This window comes from Vitis vinifera, chromosome 12 (assembly GCF_030704535.1).
Source record: "Vitis vinifera cultivar Pinot Noir 40024 chromosome 12, ASM3070453v1".
Classification (NCBI taxonomy): domain Eukaryota; kingdom Viridiplantae; phylum Streptophyta; class Magnoliopsida; order Vitales; family Vitaceae; genus Vitis; species Vitis vinifera.
The window spans coordinates 8,230,902-8,250,110 of record NC_081816.1 but is presented as its reverse complement, the minus strand read 5'-3'; the positions used below and the strand labels follow the sequence as shown (position 1 = coordinate 8,250,110).

Genomic DNA, 19,209 nt, shown 5'->3' with positions numbered 1-19,209 from the left:
AATATTTTTAACTTATTTTTAATATTTTTAAATATATTTTAAAAGTAATTTTAATATCTAATATTTTATTTTTAATCATTTTATATATTTGTATAATTATTTTTTAAAATAATCTTTAAAATATAAATAAAAACAATAAAAAAACATTTTATGAAAATACGATATTTTCTATTCTTAATAATAAAAAATAATTTTTTTATTATCAAATATATTTTTTGTATTTTTTTATTCTGAAGAACAAAAAACTATTATCATGAACCTATATTTTTCTAAGGGAAAAAAAACCAATTAAAATTGTTTACACATTTCAACCCTTGAAAGATGTTAAGGAAAATCCCAAAAACCCCAAAATTAAGAAAAGAAAAGACAAAAAAAAAAAAGGAGTAAATGAGAGAAACAGAAGATAATATGAAAAGATCTCCTAGTATAAATGCATTAATGAGAAGCACACAATGCTTGGATATACCCATTAAAGATGGTAGATTTGGAACCCGAACATCATTAATTGTGGGTTTCTAAAGTTGAATAAAACTTCAAAATAGTGGCAGCAAGTGGGTGAATGCCACATAGGTATAGGGGTAGTTGATTTCTATGCTTCAACTCGTGAAGCTTGTTTAATGCCAATTGGATATGCATTCAGTTCCTTTTTTTTTTTTTTTTTTGGTTGGAAATCACAAACATTTTGCATTATCCATTGGTTTAGTATTTTAATGGAACTTCTTTTTTCCATCTCTTTTATACTTCCCAACTTTTGTAGCTTTGCTTTATCCTTTATTTGTTCATAGGATAGGATAGAGACCAACCTTGAACACAAAGGCAATTAGGGTTGGCATTGGCCATCCACCACTCCTCTTGTCACCCTCCAAGGCACCTATTTCCATTTCAGTACATCCCTGAGGTTCTCAGCTCTATCACTATAAGGGTAAGTGCTTCCAAATTTACTCACTAACCAAAGTTTATTACTTTTTGTCTTCTTTTCAAAATTTTCTTACCCCCCATATTATTTTTGTAGCATACCTCATTTGGAAGGAAAAGGGCCCAAGTTCAGCTCTTTTTCTGGTGGGGTTGCCCTTAGGGTTGGGACCCTACCAAATAGAATTTTGGGTAAAGGTTGCCCAAAAGAAGGCCATGTAGGTGCAAAGGGCAGTCAACAGTGTCTCAAAAATGAGATAAGGATGGAGTTGGTTAAAGTCTCAAAAGGGTGTTCTTTTTGTACATGAAAATGTTAAGTTTGCAATTGATTGTGCCAAATGGCAATAGCTTTTGATGTCCAATTAGAGTTCACTAAAAAGGAAATTATGACCCAAAAGTTATCAATTCTTCATTCATATGCTTGGGAATATAAGCACTTAATCTTAAGTTAGTTGTGATAATGATAAGTTAATAATATACATCAAACTTACGAGGTTTTATCTCTTTGGACAAGCATATTGTATCAAAACCGAAAAAAATAAATAAGCAATGAAGTTTAAATTCATAATCTCTAATAAAACAAGTATTCATTATCATACTTAAGTTATTAATTTGACCTATAAAAATCTTAAGTTGTTAAGTAATTCGAACCCATATTATGTATTAGACTTATTTATACAACATCACACTTAATATCGTACATTTCTTTTGAATTAATTTTGATTTTTTTTTTAAAAAAAACTTATGTTATGTTTGGTTCCTAAAAAATAATAGGTAAAATAAAAAACTGATAAATTTTTTTTATCACATTTAGTTTAATTATAAAATAAAGTAAAATATAATTAAACTAAATTAAAAATTTATATATTTTTAAATTGTGTAATATTTATATAAAAAATAAATCTAATATTTTTAAACATATATATATAATTTATTAAATTTACCAATGTTAAAATAGAGAAGAAATCTATACACATCAAGCCTACGAAGATATAACAAATCTTGATTTTTATTTTTTTAATGGACAAATGATATGGTTGATTGATTTGATAAAAGTTATTGCTACTTTATCAAGGAAATTCAACCAAAAAAAAAAAAAGTGCCAAGTGGCTTTTAAGTATCTATCTTTTAAATTCTAGGACAAGAAAAGGTCGATAAAGAGATGGAAGTGCTTTTATTTTTATTGCAAAAGGTTGAGAATGACACGAGGAAAATTGAAATAAAAAATGAAAAAAATTGAAGGTCCACATTTTCCTTTTTGCATGAAAACATATGGTGGAGAGTTTTTGGAACTTTCTAACCCACCAAACTCTCTTTAGCTATATACATTTTAAGGCTTATTTTAAAAGGCAATGAAATAAAATCCAATATTGCATCGATGTAAAAACACATGTTTTATTAATAATTTTAGTGATAGTGATCCTAGGAAGTGTTTTTAATTTAAAAAATGGTTTTGAAAAAAAAATGAAGTGTTTGATAAAATTTTAAAAACACTTTTATCTAAAAGATCATCTATAATGTTTAATTCTAATACTTAAAAATTTTGATAATTCAAATATTAAAAATATTATAAATGATTTCTAAAATCACTTTCAAACGTATTCTTAGTATTTTTTTGAAGAAATATTTTATAAGTGATTCTCTTCAAAATAATTTTAGAGAAAACATTTTCACTAAAAACAGTATCAAATACATTCTCATATTCTCTTTATCAAATAAATATATAAAAACTTTTTTATGAAGGAGATGGATGGGAAAAAATGAGATACGGAAGTATTAAAAGAAAAGAAAAAGAGGTTTAAAATGATTTTTTATATCAAAAGGATTACTACTCAAATAAATACAGTGTCCTGATGCGAATATGCTTGCCTAAGTTGGGAGTAGGGCTCAAGGGTCTAAAATGAACTTAGAACATTTTAATGATGGAATTAACTTTTCCACTATCAATCATTTTGGGACTGATTTGGGGGTCTTAATTTTGTGGTTGAAGTTGCAGATCATCAAGGTGGGATTAACATGTATGTAATCCCATGTCAATCAAAATGGAAGGGAGGGAGGACCATTGTGTATTCATGACATATGCTATCTATAAAATTTTTTTACAACATCATAGATTTATTAACGCGAGGGTTACTATTTTGGAGCACTATAAAAAGACTGAATTTCCTATCAAACAAAATTATAAAGAATTTTCATTTATTAAAAGTGCGTTTGATAATGATTTTAAGAAATATTTTTAATATTTCTAATACTTCAAAAATAAGAATTTTCAAATATTAAAAATGATATAAACACTTTTTAAAATTACTATCAAACACATTCTAAGTCTTTTACCTTATTCTTTGTCATTCTCTCCACTTCTTACCTCACACTTTGCTCTACTTTCCCTTTAAATTATTGGTATTTTACTATCTCACATGTCTAGTTTCATAAAAACTATTGTAAAAATAATTTATTAACTTCATTTTTTTTTTCCTTTTATTTTTTTTCTTGCATAATTCTTCTTAAATACAGGGTAAAACTTTATCATTCTTTTAAGGTAGAAAACAATCATTGAAGGATTCTGTCCCCCAACAATCTATAAAATAATAATTAAAATATTCTAACATTTAGTATCAATTATTTTTTGTTAGGATCTATAAAATAATAATTAAAATATTCTAACATTTAGTATCAATTATTTTTTGTTAGGATCTTAAAGCCATACCTATGGGTATCCCACTAGGAAAAACAGCTAGTGCCTTTGTTTTTTAGGCCTTTCTTTTAAGTCAAGTGTTTGTTAGAAAATATGCATTTGTGATTTACCTAATGAAGCAAGATCCTCTTTAGTTGTTTTGTCCATATGTTTGGGTGGATCCATGTGCTTTATGTGTCTTTTCCATTATCAGGATTGGTATCTTTCTCAATAGGACTTTAATATTATCAATTTAAATGAGTACAATAATTGATTTTGGTTATGGTTCTAGATCTTACTTATAATTTCTTCTCAATAAAAATTTTAATGACTTTATGATTCTTGTTCTAGAGCTTGGAAATTATCATTGATTTATGTAACCTTATTTTAAATTGAATAATAATTTTAATTATTTTACTGCCTTAATGTAACACTATGTAGGTATTAATAAAACCTTAAGCTGATTAAGAAGATATAAAAGCAATCAAGGTTTTATCGCCTTACTCAAGAGAAAAAGAGAGCTTATATTCACCATCTAACGAAGTCAAGTCCACATGTGACCTCTTTACTCAAAGTGGTATCCAATGGACAGATAAGTTGAACCTTTAATCATCCCCTATCCACGTAAAGTGATATTCAAATCTTTGCTTAAAAAAAGCTCTAAGCATAATGCTTCACTTAAGGCATCTTTGGTAAAGGGACAAAAAGTTATGTTAAGCAATGAAAATGGAATTACTTATATTACTTTTTGAAGAAATACTTAATAAATGATTCTCCTAAAAACATGTTTAGAAAAAAACACTTAAAACAAAAACCCGGTCAAATGTACTATTAACCTATTGTGATATTTTTAAATAAGACGTACATTCTTAGCACTTTTATTTAATACACTCTTTGTAAATCAACTAAACTAAGAAACAATATAAAAAAAAAAACCCCTTATTACTAAATTGCTTCATCTTTATTAAATAATTTTAGCTTCATTTTAGAAAGCCAAATTTTATAAGCTTTTAGGAGAATGAATGAAATCTAGCCAAGGCGACAGAACATTTCATGTGGATATCAATTGAATTAAGTGCAACCCAAATTAATTTGACTTTTACCCAAGCCTAAGCAATTACATTTATTAACGATGTTGAGTTTGAGTTAAAATTTTCAATTAAAATATATATTATAAAATAATTTTAAAGAAAAAGATACTATATTTTAGGAAGCTTTTATAATATTTCTAACACTCGAAAATTTATTTCTTTTAAGTATTAAAAATTTTTAACACTTTTTAAAAACACTTTCAAATACACTTTAATTATATTGAAAAGTCAACTTAATGATATTAGAAAATAATAATTCAATTATGTAACTTTTAATATATTTGAAAATACATTCATCTCTTCTTTTACTTCTAGTTTGATTTATATCTCTTGGCAATACATGTCAGTAAAATTCATGTGTTCTCACAAAAATGGAACACGATGTTTGTAATGCTCGAATACCACTCTCAACTATGAGCCATCACTTTTGATTATAATTTTTAAAATATAGTTCTCAAATATAAAATTTAATCATATAATGATTATTATTATTTTTTATTTCTATTATGACTAAAGTCAAATTCAACACTATCGTGTTAACATTACCAATATTTAGGTGATATCAATGGTTTGGTTTTACGAAAATATAGAGGAAACTATTGATAAATTGTAAAAATTGACTATTAAATGATAATTTTAGATAAAATTTTGACAAATAATAAAACAGCTAATAAATTAATAATGCATACAAAAATTGGCCCAAACTTAATGGGCCAGACCTTGAGTCTAGGCTTTGCTGTCGGGATGGGCTAGCCATTCATTGGACTAGCCCCTGGGTGGGGCGAGTCGGTTGAGCCCATCGCACTGGATTCGGCCCAACGGTCTCTCTTGCTCTGTCATATATACCATAAAAAATGGGAATATATATATATATATTTAAAAATATTAATAAAGCAGTGAATTTTCTAAATTTAAAATGATCAGGAAAAGTGTGGACCATATCAAGAGTGATGTGGCGGCATCATAGACTAGAATATGCTATTTTCTAAATATTCGGTGAATTTGCAAAAAAACCGTTTTTTAGGATGTAAAAAAAGCACATTCAATACCCAAAAATAATAAAATCTATATAAAAATAAAATGTAAAAAATATAAAAATTCAAATTAAAAAAATCAGCCCATTTTTCTCTTTTTATTTTTCATCGCGCGCTCTCACAATACTGCCTCTCTAAGGTATGCTCTCCCTCTCTCTCATCTTTCCGTTTGGTTCTCAGGAAAATGAGGGGATGAAAGACAGGCAAATGCTTCACAATGAAGCACGTTCTTCAAGCATTTTCCTGGTCTCCTTTCTTTTCTTTTCCCGCGCTTGTTTCCTGGAAACCAAACGGGCTGTGTTTTGATTTTATTCATTGCGATTGTTTGCGTATTTTTCGTGGTGCGTTTTCTTTAATTTTCGTGTGCTTGATGGAAAGTTAATCGTGTTGCATTATTGATTTCCGTTAGGTTTCGGCTTGTTTAGGTTTCTTTATTATGGTATTCGATTAGTTTTTTGGGAGCGGATGAGTTATGGATTAGGCATTTAGATTTTTTTTTTTTTTTTGTTCGAAGGATTTCAAGAGTTTCTTGTAAATTTTATCTGTTTGGTTTATGTGGTCTGGGTGAGTATTTCTGATTTTTTTTTCTTTGGTATGCTTAGGTGATGATCTAGGGTTTTTCTGAAACTAGGCTAGAATTAATTGAGAAGGAAAGTTCCCGTGAGCATGAGTTTTAGGCTCTGATTGTTTGCTGAGAAAATTGAGGAAAAGAAATTTGAAGTTGTTTAAGGTTATGTTTGGTTGTTAGAAATTAGTAAAGAAGGAAATAAAAAACAATGCTAAAGAAAATAATTTTCTAATATATAAAAAAAAAGTTATAAACTTATTAATTTTAAATTATTTATTTATTTATTATTATTATTATTATTTTCTTGCTATTCTCTTTCTCGCACATTTCCCCCCACCCAAAAAAAGGCATAAAATAAGTTTCTGCTGTTATTTTCCTAAGAAAACTGAAACATCAATCTTGGCAACATAATTGCACAAGACTTGGTATGGAGAACATTTTTCCGTTTTCCAATCTTGCATCTTAGGGATGTTTGGAAATCATGATTAGATGGATGTAAGCAAGGCCCTCAAAAACCTTTGTCACGTACTTAATGTGCCCTTGAAGAGTTGGTAAACGTGTGATCACAAGTTCATTGTCCCAGTCCTAAATTGACAATCAATTCCGGTTGTATAAGTTTTCAGTTGGTTTCCTTTGGAGTACTTTTGGGAGTAATTCCAGTTAAAGCGATTTGGCTTGTAGCGCTTTGATTACAGCGTTTCCATTAAAAAGGCTTTTAAGAAGAACCACTTACTGTTTGGATTGAAACCAAAAAAAATGCTTTTATGTGTTTTTGGTTAAGTGTCATATCACAAAATAAAAAAAAATAAAAAAATGATTTTTCAAAAGAATAACCACCCAAGTGATTGCGTAGGAATTATTTTTAGAGGCCATTTGATAGTGATTTTAGGAAACGTTTTTAGAGTGCGTTTGGTTGTGATTTTAGGAAGTGTTTCTAGTATTTCTAAAACTTGAAAATTTTTATCTTTCATATATTAAAGATGTTAGAAACACTTCGTAGAATCATTATCAAACACACTCAAATATTTTTAATACTTGAAAAATTTATCATTCTAAGTGTTAAAAATACTTAAATGCTTTCTAGAATCACTCTTAAACACACTTTTAGATGATTCTCTAAATTTGTACAAGTAATTTACAATAACTTGCCAAACACCTTCATTTCTATAAGGTGTGCACTTTCAAACACTAACAAGCTCCTATAAACCCTAAAAAGTGCTTCTAACCCCTCTCAAAATCATTCCCAAAAGATATCTTTAAACTTCAGGAGTCGTACGTACTGGAAATCCTTGTGAACTTCCTCGCCTGTGATTACCTCCCAATTTTTTTGGGAAAATCGTGTATATGACGTTACAATTGCATTGGAACTGTGGGCTAATACAAAGGAGTTTCGTCTCCTTCGACCTAAATGTACATTAGTTGTACAGTTTTTAGTCATGTTTAGGGTTGTTTTCCCCTCTTTTTTTCCATTCATTTTATCAGTTACATTTTCACTGCAGGACATCTATCCTGATATTTGTTATTGATGCGTGGTGGAAAACATTGCATAGATAAATGTCCTAGAGATGGCACTCCCAGGGGCATTAATTCAGCATATTGAGCAAAAACAAATTCTGGGGAACAATGTTTGTGGATCTTCATATTCTTTGAACTGTTCTGTCCTAAGTGATGCACACACATCAGAAGTTTTAGAAGAGCCAAAGCCTATACCTAAGCCTGATGTCAACGGTAAAGAGAAGCTATACTGTACTGGATCCCTTGATCTGGCTTATGGTGATTTAAATGATCCTTCAAGGTCTTTTGGTCCCTATCCCTCTGCTCCAAGCATTATGGTGGGGCCGATTGCTGATTCACCCAAAAAAGAGGAGCCTGTTAAAAGGGTCTCCAAGAAGAAGAACAAAAAGAAGGGGAAGCCAGCTAAAAAGTCCTTGGAATTAATTGTTTCTCAGACAAGACCAAGCAAACATGGTCAAGATGATGCAATTGCATCTTATCAGTCATCCATGGAAAATGTGGGTAGTCCTGCTTTTGGCAAATGCTTGAAGAGTCATCCCCCTTCTGCAGTTGAAACTTCCTTGTGTGCATCTGAAAATACGGTTGACCCTACTAAGGATTCTTGTGTTTACAACACCAAGAAAGACTCGGACTGTTTCTGCAGTAGGATCTCTGATTCTTCTACTGGTCATTTACTGTCTGATGGTTGGAATTGTGATGACTATGAAACCAATGCTTGCTGCAAGGATTTGAATTTGAGAATGCAACAAACTGGAGATCTAAGCACAAATGGTGCTATCGAACATCTTCAAGAGAGTGGTTCTTTCAGACATGCGTCTGAATACAAGTCCGAAGCCAATGATATGGCTTGTAAGGTTGATGCCAAAACTGACAACCAGCGCTGTAATATTGGAATCACACCAATTCTTGAGCCTAAATTGAATACTTTGACATCTCAAAATGATGCAGTAACCAATTCTAGTCATCATCCAAGTATCCAGAATGGTAAGGTAAACAGTGACTTGATCTGGCAGAAAAGTCAGAAGGATTTCAAGGAAGGTGGAACCAATGGGGCAAAAAGATCAAATCCTAATCATGTAGCGCCAGATGTTCACTTCCTTGAGAAAAATTTTTGGGCTGAACAGAATTCATTTTCTAGCGAAGGATTGTTGCCAACCTGCTTTATTTCCTCTTCTGCAAACAGTAGTAGTGCTCATGGAATTAAAGAGATTGGAAATAAAGATCAAGCAATATGTAAGAGAATCCATGGGAATGCACTGGTTAATCCCCAGTGGGCTGCTCATCGAAGGTTGAATGATAGCCCCTACCAATATCTCTCACACTCAAGTCAAGTGGGTTCTGGGGAAACTGATTGTGGAAAATTAAAAGAAAACCAGAACTATTCATTTATGCAGGACAATAGCAGCAACAGCAAGAAGGGAGTAAGAGGTTGCAAATCAAACTTCTTTAAGCATCGGAGTAAGTATGCCTTTTCTCATAAGGAATCAATACATGTTCCATTTGAACTGCAGCATTACAAGAACACCAATGCTGCGCCAGGAGTTATTTACAATAGTCACAATGTTGTGACTGGTGGCTCTTACTGTTTACGTTCATGTCCTTCTTCTGCCCATGTACCCCAAAAAGTGCCAAACTTGAGAAAATTTTCTGTACCAGGTCAAGGTGTATCAAATGAGATCCAACCAGACACCTGGGCAAAGACTCCAAAGATGGAAAATGCCTCATGTAGGCCTCCACATGCTTCTGTAGACAGTGAAAAAGGAAATCCTGCATCCTCAGAGTTGAAGCTTTCTTGTGAAGATAAATTTAGGCAAGATGTTCCCACTCAGATGGTTTTAAAGAAGTGGATTCCTGTTGGTAGAAAAGAGTCATCAATGCTGGAGAGCACTGGTCTTGTCGATGTTAATGGTCATAGTGATACTCCACCATTTTCATGCTCAAAGGAGAATGATGGCCATCTGGAAGGACATAAGGTTCCAGTGTCTGAACCTGCTACTTTAAGTGACCCTGGAAAGACAAGCTTAATATGCAATCCCAGCATGACTTCAGTTGAAAGTGAAGCCACACGACTTGAAGATATGAATACGGCAGTCGAAGGTCAAAAAGTTGAAACTGCTGAAGATAATGCTGCATGTAGTAATAAACTACAGGATTCTACTCGGTTCTCAATTGGCTCACAAATGGCAGTTCAAGCTCTAGATGCTGCCTACAGACTGCAATTAGAGTCTGAGAGTGTTCAGCTTGCTACAGGCTGCCCGCTTGCAGAATTTGAAAAACTCCTCCAGTCTGCCACTCCGGTTATTTCTTCTTCATTTGTATATGAGAAATGTGATGATTGCTCAGCTAGTCAGCCCTCCCATGGTTCCCTCTGCAAACATCAGATACCTGATGTGTCACTTAATGCTGTTTGGAACTGGTATGAAAAGCCAGGAAATTATGGATTGGATGTTAAGGCTGAAGATTCCCGAAATCTGAAAGGGCTGCTTACTGATTCATCATCATTTCATGCCCATTTTGTTCCTTTCCTTTCAGCCGTTCAGTTGTTTTGTCACCCACAAGTCTCCAACAGTCAAAGTACAGAACGCATGGAGGCTGAAATTCAGGACATAAGAGAAGTCGAATCTCATTCTCCTTCTGAAACCAAGATTTCTGCACCTTCTCTAGAAGCAAAAGATATGAAGCATATTCAGGAGGAAATAAAATTACTGCTGAAATTTGACTCAGCTCAGGAGCTTGTCCATTCATTCGAGGTTTCCCCATATGATGGAAATGAGTCTTTGAGTATAATTGCTTTACCTGCATTTTCAAGTAATAATGAGCTTTTATTTGAGTTTTTTGAATCTGAGCAGCCACAGCTACGAAAGCCACTGCATAACAAGTAAGTTCTTGCTACTCTATTGTTGTTTCTCTTTATTCTTTCCTGTATTAAATATTGTTGATTTGAATATATGTTTCAACTTACACTTAAATTAAGGATGGTGCCATATTGTTATGATACAGTTGGCACACATCAATATTGTGGCTATATACTATTTCTTTGGCTTTAGTCTGTCAATCTGATGGTGGCCACATCTTGAACACCTCAAATTTTGAGGTACTTCCAATTTGCATTTCAACTTCTATGTTTTAATTTGAAGTGCTTACTTCTATGCAAAAATCTTCAATTTTCACAAAATCTTTTTGACTCTATTCAAGAGGTCTAATAATGTATGTATATTGGACCTTTTGAAGCAATTATAGATCTTGGGAGGCAATTCTAATTGGTCAATAAAAATATTTTTCAAATTTTTATTTTTTTCCGTTTTTCCTTAGTTTAGCCATGTGGCAAATGGACAAATGAATTGTGGGGTAATTTTTATTGTTGAATTTGGGATTTCTTTAATGGGTTTTTGTTGAAATAGTGGTGAAATGTGTAGAAATTATTGGACAATATGCAGTGACAAAACAAAACACAGAAAGCAATATGTTAAATAGGATTTCTGTGGGCCTCTTGTTGAACCCCTCTATAACTAAAACAGAACAAGGTTACTATTTATATTCCACTTCTGGTGATGGGAAGAAGTGCTTCCATAGTGGGTGTGTATTCATTTGGTTTCTGTCAAGTTGAAGGAAGAATTTTGTGAAACTGATCTGAGGCCACCCATGATTTATGGAACAGAATGATGGGCAGTCAAGAAACAATACATCTAAAAAATTATCATAGATGAATGAGGAAGCTGGGATGGTATATAAAGAATGCCAATGATTGCACTAGCATGGTTGTTTAAGGTTAGCATGAGGACAAAGAGGAAGGAGCCAAAATGAAAACAGGATGAAACAGTAAGAGAAGATGAAAGATTATGATTTAACTAGACTGTGGATGTCCATAGAGCTGAATGGAAAAAGCGTTGATTTTTCAGCTTTTTTTTTTTCCATTTCTGTCCAGCATTAGCTATTTTGTTAACTTTTAAATGTTCTTCATCTTCCTACCTTTCTTGCATAATCATCATTTCTGCTCTTGACCCATAGTCAATCTGTGGTTAATATTTCACTGGTAAGAGGCTAATCTTTTATTTATTGCAGGATTATGGAGCTCATCAACAATGGAAATTCCAATCATCAAGCATTTGGTGACCCATCAAAGCTGGCATGCATGAAGCTACATGAGCTACATCCTGCATCTTGGTTAGGAAAATCTAATCTAATTAGTTTTCAATCAACTTGTTTCATCTTGGAAAATTGATTTCAGCTTACTTACAGATAATGGCTTTCAGGTTTTCAGTTGCTTGGTATCCTATATATCGAATTCCAGAAGGCAATTTCCGTGCATCATTCTTGACTTACCATTCACTTGGATATTTAGTTCAAAGATGCAATTCAACTGATTCTCTCAATGAGAATATGTTGTGTATCGTCTTTCCTGTGCTGGGACTGCAAAGCTACAATGCACAGGTAAAGTACTGCTACTCTTGATTTATTATGCTGCAAACTTTAGAATGAGACTATTTCTTCCAATGCCAAACTTAAATAACTGAAAGGTTGAGAACTAATGAACTGTGTCATAAATTTAAGCCCTCTATATTTCTTTTTTCACCATATCTAGGTTTTCATTAAGTTTCTTTAATCTTATGGAAGTAAAAGCATCCACAGACAACATTCGTCTTCATAATGCAATCATGGGTTACAAAACAAGACATGAACAAAAGATTGTGCTGCTTATTATACCGACTTTGATGTGCGGTTATGATAATTGATATGTGCCAAAGCCCATCGGTGTGCTCAATTGGTTAGGGTAAATGATGGATGCATGGTAGAGGTGCACTGTCCCAGGTTTGGTTTTTGTTGGTGGTTGAATGCCTTCGATTACCCTATGTTAGTTGTGACAGGTGCAACCAACGTCCCAAGGTTTGAGTCCCCATGAAGAATCCGAAGGACTTGGCCATGGAAGGTTTCTCAGTTATGTATATATATAAAAAAAAAATAATAACATATACCAAACTGAAAGATGGTGAATGGCCTCCGGTCTGCAGGAACACAGACTGAGAAAACAAACATCATGTCTGGTATTTAAACATTACGGTAACTTATTCTACTTTACTAAGGGATGCAGAATATGGTGAACATAATATACATATAGATGTGTTGATGATTGGCTAAGACTTAGGAGACAGAAGATATAAATGTTATTGCAGCACTGCTGATGGTAGAGTTTTGATTTTTCCCTGTATAAGGACTTTACAGCTGCTTGTATTTCTGTTGGAAATAATGAAATGATCCACATGGAAGGGATTGAAACATCTAAGATGAGATCTAACAGGCTCACACTACAAGAAACCTTCACAGATATAATGCCATGACAAAACAAATTAGGGTACAACCTGCCTAGTTGTAGCACAAATTAGATATACTTCCTCATCTTGCAGATTATGTTGTCTGCTTTAAAAATGGATAAATAAAAGTGTCTTTTTACTGGAGATTTCTGCTGGCACAACTCTATGATTATCTCTTGTTTTTCTCAACCGCCAGGCTTGTGATTTATTGATTGGGCATGGGTGCGATATCCCCCTAACTTCCTATATTTGCAGGGTGAATGCTGGTTTGATCTGAAGATACCTGTGGATGCTTCATCAAAAGATAGTAAACTTGTCAACAGTTCAGAAACCCTCAAAGAGAGGCTCAGAACACTTCAGGAAAATGCATGGCTATTTGCTAGAGGGTGTGTTTCCAAAAACAACGTCAAGGTAGTCAACCGGCAGCCAGACTATGAGTTCTTCATTTCCCGGAAATGCTGAGATGGTGCCCTTCTGTATTATACTCTAGAACACAACCATTTCTCTCCTAGTTTGTACAGAATTACTTGCAGCTTCATCCGTCTTCCCATGTAAAGATTTCTAAAGAAGATGACAACTAGAATGGAGGGCGGGCACAAACACTAAAGCAGTAGCCACCGTATTTCAGGTCTTTGTAGATAATGGGAACAGAAAGTAGTTAGCAGAAACCTACAGGAAAGGGTTAGTTTCAGTTTTGAAAGCCTGATATCCACATCTCACAGTCAACCTAGGTAAAGATTGTTGATATCCCATGTAAAGAAGAATGCTTCATACATAGTTTCAAGTAGAAGTTAAACACATTGTAAATGGTTTTCCCCCTAGCTGAGCAATACATGCTATATCTCAAGTCTCTGTAAGCTCAATCTGTATATCGAATTCCCAGGCTTAGTAAACAATATGTTGTGACCGTCAATTTCTATACTCAACGAGTATTTTTTTTTTTTTTTTTGTTTCCTCTAGATGACTGAGATACTAAATTTACACAATTTTTCTTAAGATGGTTGAAGAAATGATGCTTGTTAATACAGGAGAAACTGTCCCGGTAACCGAGTTGTTGAAGCTAAGGCTTCCGTTGAATATACAAATTATGTAAACTAGAAACAGCAGCCACCATTTACTAACAGTGGCCCTAGGCTTTGATACAAAAACAAAAACAAACGCACAAACGAAAAAAAAATCAGCACATGATATGGCCTTAGGCATACTTGGAAAAAAAATGCAGTAACCGGTCTACTTGAACTGGATATGAAATTGCTTACTTGATCCTCATTTTTCTGAAATGGAACTTGATGAGACGGTGCTCTTGATCTGAGATGAAGCAGTAGAAGCATTGCTGCGTGGCTTTGAACTCTGGCCCGAGGATGAGGATGATTCTGTGAAGAAGATTATTTGCTCCTGGTTGTCAACGAAAACTTGAAGGGTTCGCGGGATTGGAGGAGGGTTCACATCCAGAACCCCCTCAAGGATCTGAACTACTTGACCCATTGATGGCCTCTGAGATTCCTCATCTTGGATGCACCAACAAGCCACTCTACAGAGCCTTGTTAGTTCTTCTGGATCTGCATTCCTCTCCAACCTTTGGTCTAACAGGATGAGGATATCATCTCCTTCAGTTAGCACGCTTGAAGCCAAAGTTGGGAAGAATTTAACTTTTCCATCTTCAGAAGCCTCTGAGTTTCTCCTCCCTGAAATAAACTCGAAAAGCATCATTCCATAACTGTAGACGTCAGCTTTGGCTGTTATGGCTACGCCTGAAATCCACTCTGGTGCAAGATAGCCCCTTGTGCCCCTCATGGTTGTTAGGACCCGGCTGAAATCACGCCCAATAAGCTTTGCCAGGCCAAAATCTGCCACTTTTGGGCAAAGTTCAGCATCCAAAAGAATGTTTTCTGGCTTTATGTCACAGTGGACGATGCAGTCTCGGCACTTCTCATGGAGATAAGTCAAGCCTCTGGCAGTCCCGAGCGCGATTTGGTACCTCTTCTTCCAGTCCAAAACTTCTGAATCCTTTTCATGGAAAAGATGAGCATCTAAAGAACCATTGGGCATGTAATCGTAGACCAGCAACTTTTTCGTACCTTCTGAGCAGAATCCACGGAGTCGAACAAGATTAACATGCTGGATTGTTCCAATAGTGCTGACTTCTGATCGGAATTGCTTCTCTCCTTGGCTGATGCTTTCAAGCTTCTTCACAGCTATGAAACTTGAGTCCGGCAATCTCCCTTTGAAAACAGAACCAAAGCCTCCTCCCCCCAATTTTTCTGAGAAATTCTTCGTGGCATTTTGCAAATCTCTGTATCCAAATGCCACCAATGAACCCTCTACTGTTTTTGCAGTTCCAACCGATCTACGTCGTCTCCAAATTATGAACAAGCCAAGGCCTAAGATGGCTAACACGGCTGCAGCCGATCCCACCGCAATACCAATAACCTTCCCCTTGTCACTGCTGGAATTTGGAAACTCTGAAGCAGCAAGCTTCAGATAGAAAGTATTTCCACTACTATCACCATCGGTAAGCTGTTGCAGATTCATGAGGCCATCAATCCAAATGGAGCATCCACTGTCAAAGGCATAAGCAGTGCAAGAGCAGTTATTAAAGCAAGCCGATTCGCATGCTGATCTGCTCCCAGCATTTACAGTTTGGGGATTTTCAGGCAATCTCATGTTAGGCTTAGATGAAAACCTATCTTTCTGCTGACTGAGCGAGTTGCTTTCACACTGCAAACGAGTGTTTCTCTTACACCCAGCAGACCGATCCCCCAAATTCCAGTCATTTTGAGAGCTTGGCGTGAAACCCGTCAAACATTCACAAAAAACATCAGTATTATCATCATTGCAAACTCCGAAAGGCCCACAAAAGTTATAGACCTCACATTGTGTCCTGGGTTGAGACCAAAACAGATTCCACTGACTGGATGAATCCAACCAAGTCAATTGCTTGATCTGACCAGAAACATCCATAATGAATCGAGAGATAATTGTCTTATCGTAAAGTGAATAGGTAAAATAGCTCTGATTGGCATCAGAATAGAAGCTGAAATTGTATATATAATTCGATCTCATTTCGGGAACTAAGCTAAAGATTTGGCCATTCCATGTCCCACTAGACCAGTACTGCGTAGACCTATTCCACCGGATTAAGTACTGTGAGGTGCTATCTGGGTCTAATTCGAGGGAAAACAACCCATTTGCAGGATCATCCGTATTTTTCCAAGATGTGAGAAGCTGTGGGGTTTTGGTACGTTTATCCAATCCGAGCTTGGCACCAGGAAGCCATGTGTGGGTGGGATGATCAAAGCTCTGCCATCTTGTTTCATTTGAAACAGCCCCAGTAACTCTCAGAACAAAGTTCCCTTCATCCAAAAGAACAGCTTCTAAGCTAGTTGAATTGGAGGTCAAATTGGTTGACCAAACAGGGACTTGGGATTCATTGAAAAGAACTAAATTACCATCCAATATTTTCAGCTGTGAAGAACGATTATCAGTGACAGGGGTGTCTCTATTCGCCACCCAAACTATAGTCTGCTCAGAAACTTTCTTGTACCACATGCCTATATAATAGTATGAAGAATTACCTGGCTTGAAGAAACCCAATACAAAGTTGCCACCTGCAGAGACAAGGGTCTGATCCCCAGAGAGAGTTTCGTTTCCAGAGATGGTGTCACCTCCATGGGAGAGATGGATCTTGAGAGTTAGACATAGGAAGAGAATTGAAAGCTTGAGCCAAGGGTTGTTTCTGGTATCCATGGCTGCACCACTCTGCCCAAACAAAAGAAGAGATTTCAGAGGATTTATAACGAGTGTGTAAAAAGAGAGGAGACAAAAGAAGAGGGGAAGAAGAAGTCTAACATGCGGGTCATGGAGGAAAACCAAACGGCTGGTTGTTGTCTCAGTCTCACAATTTAAAGTCAAAATCAAGCTGCTTGAACTGACCACCATGCCCTTTGCCCTTATTCCTAAGTCGTCAGAAGAACGAAGCCTCCATTGTTGGCCTAAAACTTTCTAGAAAATTGTGATTGAATTGGACTATTTTTCTCATTTCAAGAAAAAATTTAGGATGGAAAAGCGGTCATACCCCATGTTCTCATTCCTGGAAAATGCAAATTTTATGTTACTTAGTTTAAAATTTAACATCAGACCTCGTATATGCCCCATCATATCAAACCAAAAATACTGATTAATAAATCTTGTCAAAGATATTTGTAAAATTTACAATTGATGTATAAAACTTAACCATAAAGAAATTAACAGTTTTATTTTAATTTAGAGTAATTAATATAATTATTTTGAATTGTTTAAATTTATATGATATAAGAATTATAATAATTGTCATTTGAAAAGATATTAATCGAGCCTACAAACTTAACTTCTCGAAATTAAACTCATTTATCCACCATATATGTAATATTAAAAATAATGGGGGAAGGTTTATTTTAAAAAATCTAAAAATAAAAAATAATAATTAAGTAGTTATGACTTATGAGGGCATTTTGGTCGTTTTGGGAGAACTTGAGGCTTCCCAGAGCGCCCGCTTTTCTTCCTCGTGCTCTTTGTTGGACGAAAAGTCAAAGGCAGACTTTCAGGCCACAGAAGGGTCAAATGGTATTTTCCGACAATGTCAGTGGCTTTCATTACAAACATTCAAGACTAGGTCAACACTAGAACCTGATTGGTGGAGAGTTTCATCAAATCATCTGGGTTTCTCTCAATCTTCTCAAAACCATTGGTGGGTGACACAGCTTCCGTCCACCACAGTGTGACGCTAAGCGTCATCGTCTCACTAGCCACCCACTTTTATAAGCGGAAATAACTTCAAGTTGGCCCTATGTTTGTGGGCTGGCGGAGACTCTCTAGCCTACCATTTCGGTATACCAAAGTTAAGAGTATGAACCACCTCAATATCGAATCTCAACTATTCACTTCTAATGACTGGGTCTACACCAATATCCCCATTTACATGTGGGGCTAGACGTATGGATCTTTGATCTTTCTAGGAAAGACACCAGATGGAGATGGTGACTGGCCTGACGGAGACCGCAATCACTCCCATGTTTCGTGTTAAAAACTGTACCCAAGTCTTTTTCAGTTAATAAATATATTTCCACTTTAAAGGCTGGAAGGGACAATAAAGTTCACACGGCATTTAATCTCACCATTAATTTTGTTGCTACAATAAATAGACTGCCTATTGCTGGTATTGAACTAAATAATATGAGATATTTGGCTGAAAGCAACAGGATAATCCCCCGTATTATAAAATTGAGTTCATATTATCAATCTTTAAATATGAACTCATCTATTCGCTTACTCCTAGCAGATAAGAAAGGAAGAAAAAGATCTGACGCAGTGTACTCTTAGCGCATTTATGAAGTGCTTGGTATGACAGAATACAAAAGAAAATAATATAAAAATAAAGTTTAATTATAATATAAAAGGAGAAATCAAATCCTAAGATTTATTTTATATAATAAATATTTTTATTTTAAAAAATAATTCAAACATATTTATTTCAAAAAGTATTGTGAAAAATATATTATTTCTCACGTGGAGGGACCCCGAACATTAAAGCCTAACCACCCCACCTATATAGGTAGCTTCTACCTCGGCTTCATGGTAAATTATAATTTGGGCTGCAAACTGAATCCAGGTGAGATACAGCAGTGCGTGCTCTGCTCAGCATTGGGCAAGCATGACGTGAGGACACATGGGTGGATGTCGGCTGGGCTGGGCTGGCTTTTGTTTCTTCTGGTTGATGGCATTTTTGGATGAGATGATGGCAAAGGACCATGCGAGAGGATAGATAATAAGATATATTATTCCGCCTCCTTTTTATAGAGGTGGAATAATATTAATCCCTATTTGAGACGTGGGATATCCATATCCCTCTCAATTTTTATTTCAATTTTTTATATTACTCATTTTAGAAAACAAAGGACAAATTGATTGAAAAATTAAATCATAGTTCAAAAAACAAAAGAATAAAAAAAAAATAATAATAAAACATAAATATTAATATATGTATTATTTATATATATTTAACATAATATAACATTTTATTTCTAATTTTTAAATATTTTATTTATGAATATTATTAATAAAGAAATAA

The 19,209-nt window shown here is 34.5% G+C and overlaps 2 protein-coding genes across 3 annotated transcripts; one reads left to right on the top strand and one right to left on the bottom strand.

The window, feature by feature from the left end:
• Nucleotides 1–5,784: 5,784 nt before the first annotated feature.
• LOC104880905 (uncharacterized) lies at nucleotides 5,785–13,955 on the top strand. 2 transcript variants are annotated; one of them, XM_010659077.3, is made up of 5 exons: nucleotides 5,785–5,850; nucleotides 7,779–10,672; nucleotides 11,857–11,958; nucleotides 12,048–12,225; nucleotides 13,359–13,955. In XM_010659077.3, the coding sequence occupies exons 2-5, from the start codon at nucleotides 7,845–7,847 to the stop codon at nucleotides 13,563–13,565; spliced, it is 3,315 nt and encodes a 1,104-aa protein (XP_010657379.1). In that variant the 5' UTR covers nucleotides 5,785–5,850; nucleotides 7,779–7,844; the 3' UTR covers nucleotides 13,566–13,955. The 2 variants fall into 2 exon arrangements, with proteins under 2 accessions (XP_010657379.1, XP_059596973.1); XM_059740990.1 differs by lacking the exon at nucleotides 5,785–5,850 and having other exon boundaries at nucleotides 5,860–10,672.
• A 146-nt stretch (nucleotides 13,956–14,101) lies between these two features.
• On the bottom strand, nucleotides 14,102–16,850 carry LOC100240913 (G-type lectin S-receptor-like serine/threonine-protein kinase At2g19130). The gene has a single exon (XM_002277183.5). The coding sequence runs from the start codon at nucleotides 16,848–16,850 to the stop codon at nucleotides 14,370–14,372; it is 2,481 nt and encodes an 826-aa protein (XP_002277219.1). The 3' UTR covers nucleotides 14,102–14,369.
• Nucleotides 16,851–19,209: the final 2,359 nt, after the last annotated feature.

Excerpts from the sequence above, each read along its gene's own strand:
- LOC100240913 (XM_002277183.5), bottom strand. The coding sequence starts at position 16,850 with ATGGATACCAGAAACAACCCTTGGCTCAAGCTTTCAATTCTCTTCCTA.
- LOC104880905 (XM_010659077.3), top strand. The coding sequence starts at position 7,845 with ATGGCACTCCCAGGGGCATTAATTCAGCATATTGAGCAAAAACAAATT. Across the intron at positions 10,673-11,856 it reads CGAAAGCCACTGCATAACAA|GATTATGGAGCTCATCAACA; the intron begins GTAAGTTCTTGC and ends TATTTATTGCAG. Across the intron at positions 12,226-13,358 it reads TGCAAAGCTACAATGCACAG|GGTGAATGCTGGTTTGATCT; the intron begins GTAAAGTACTGC and ends CTATATTTGCAG.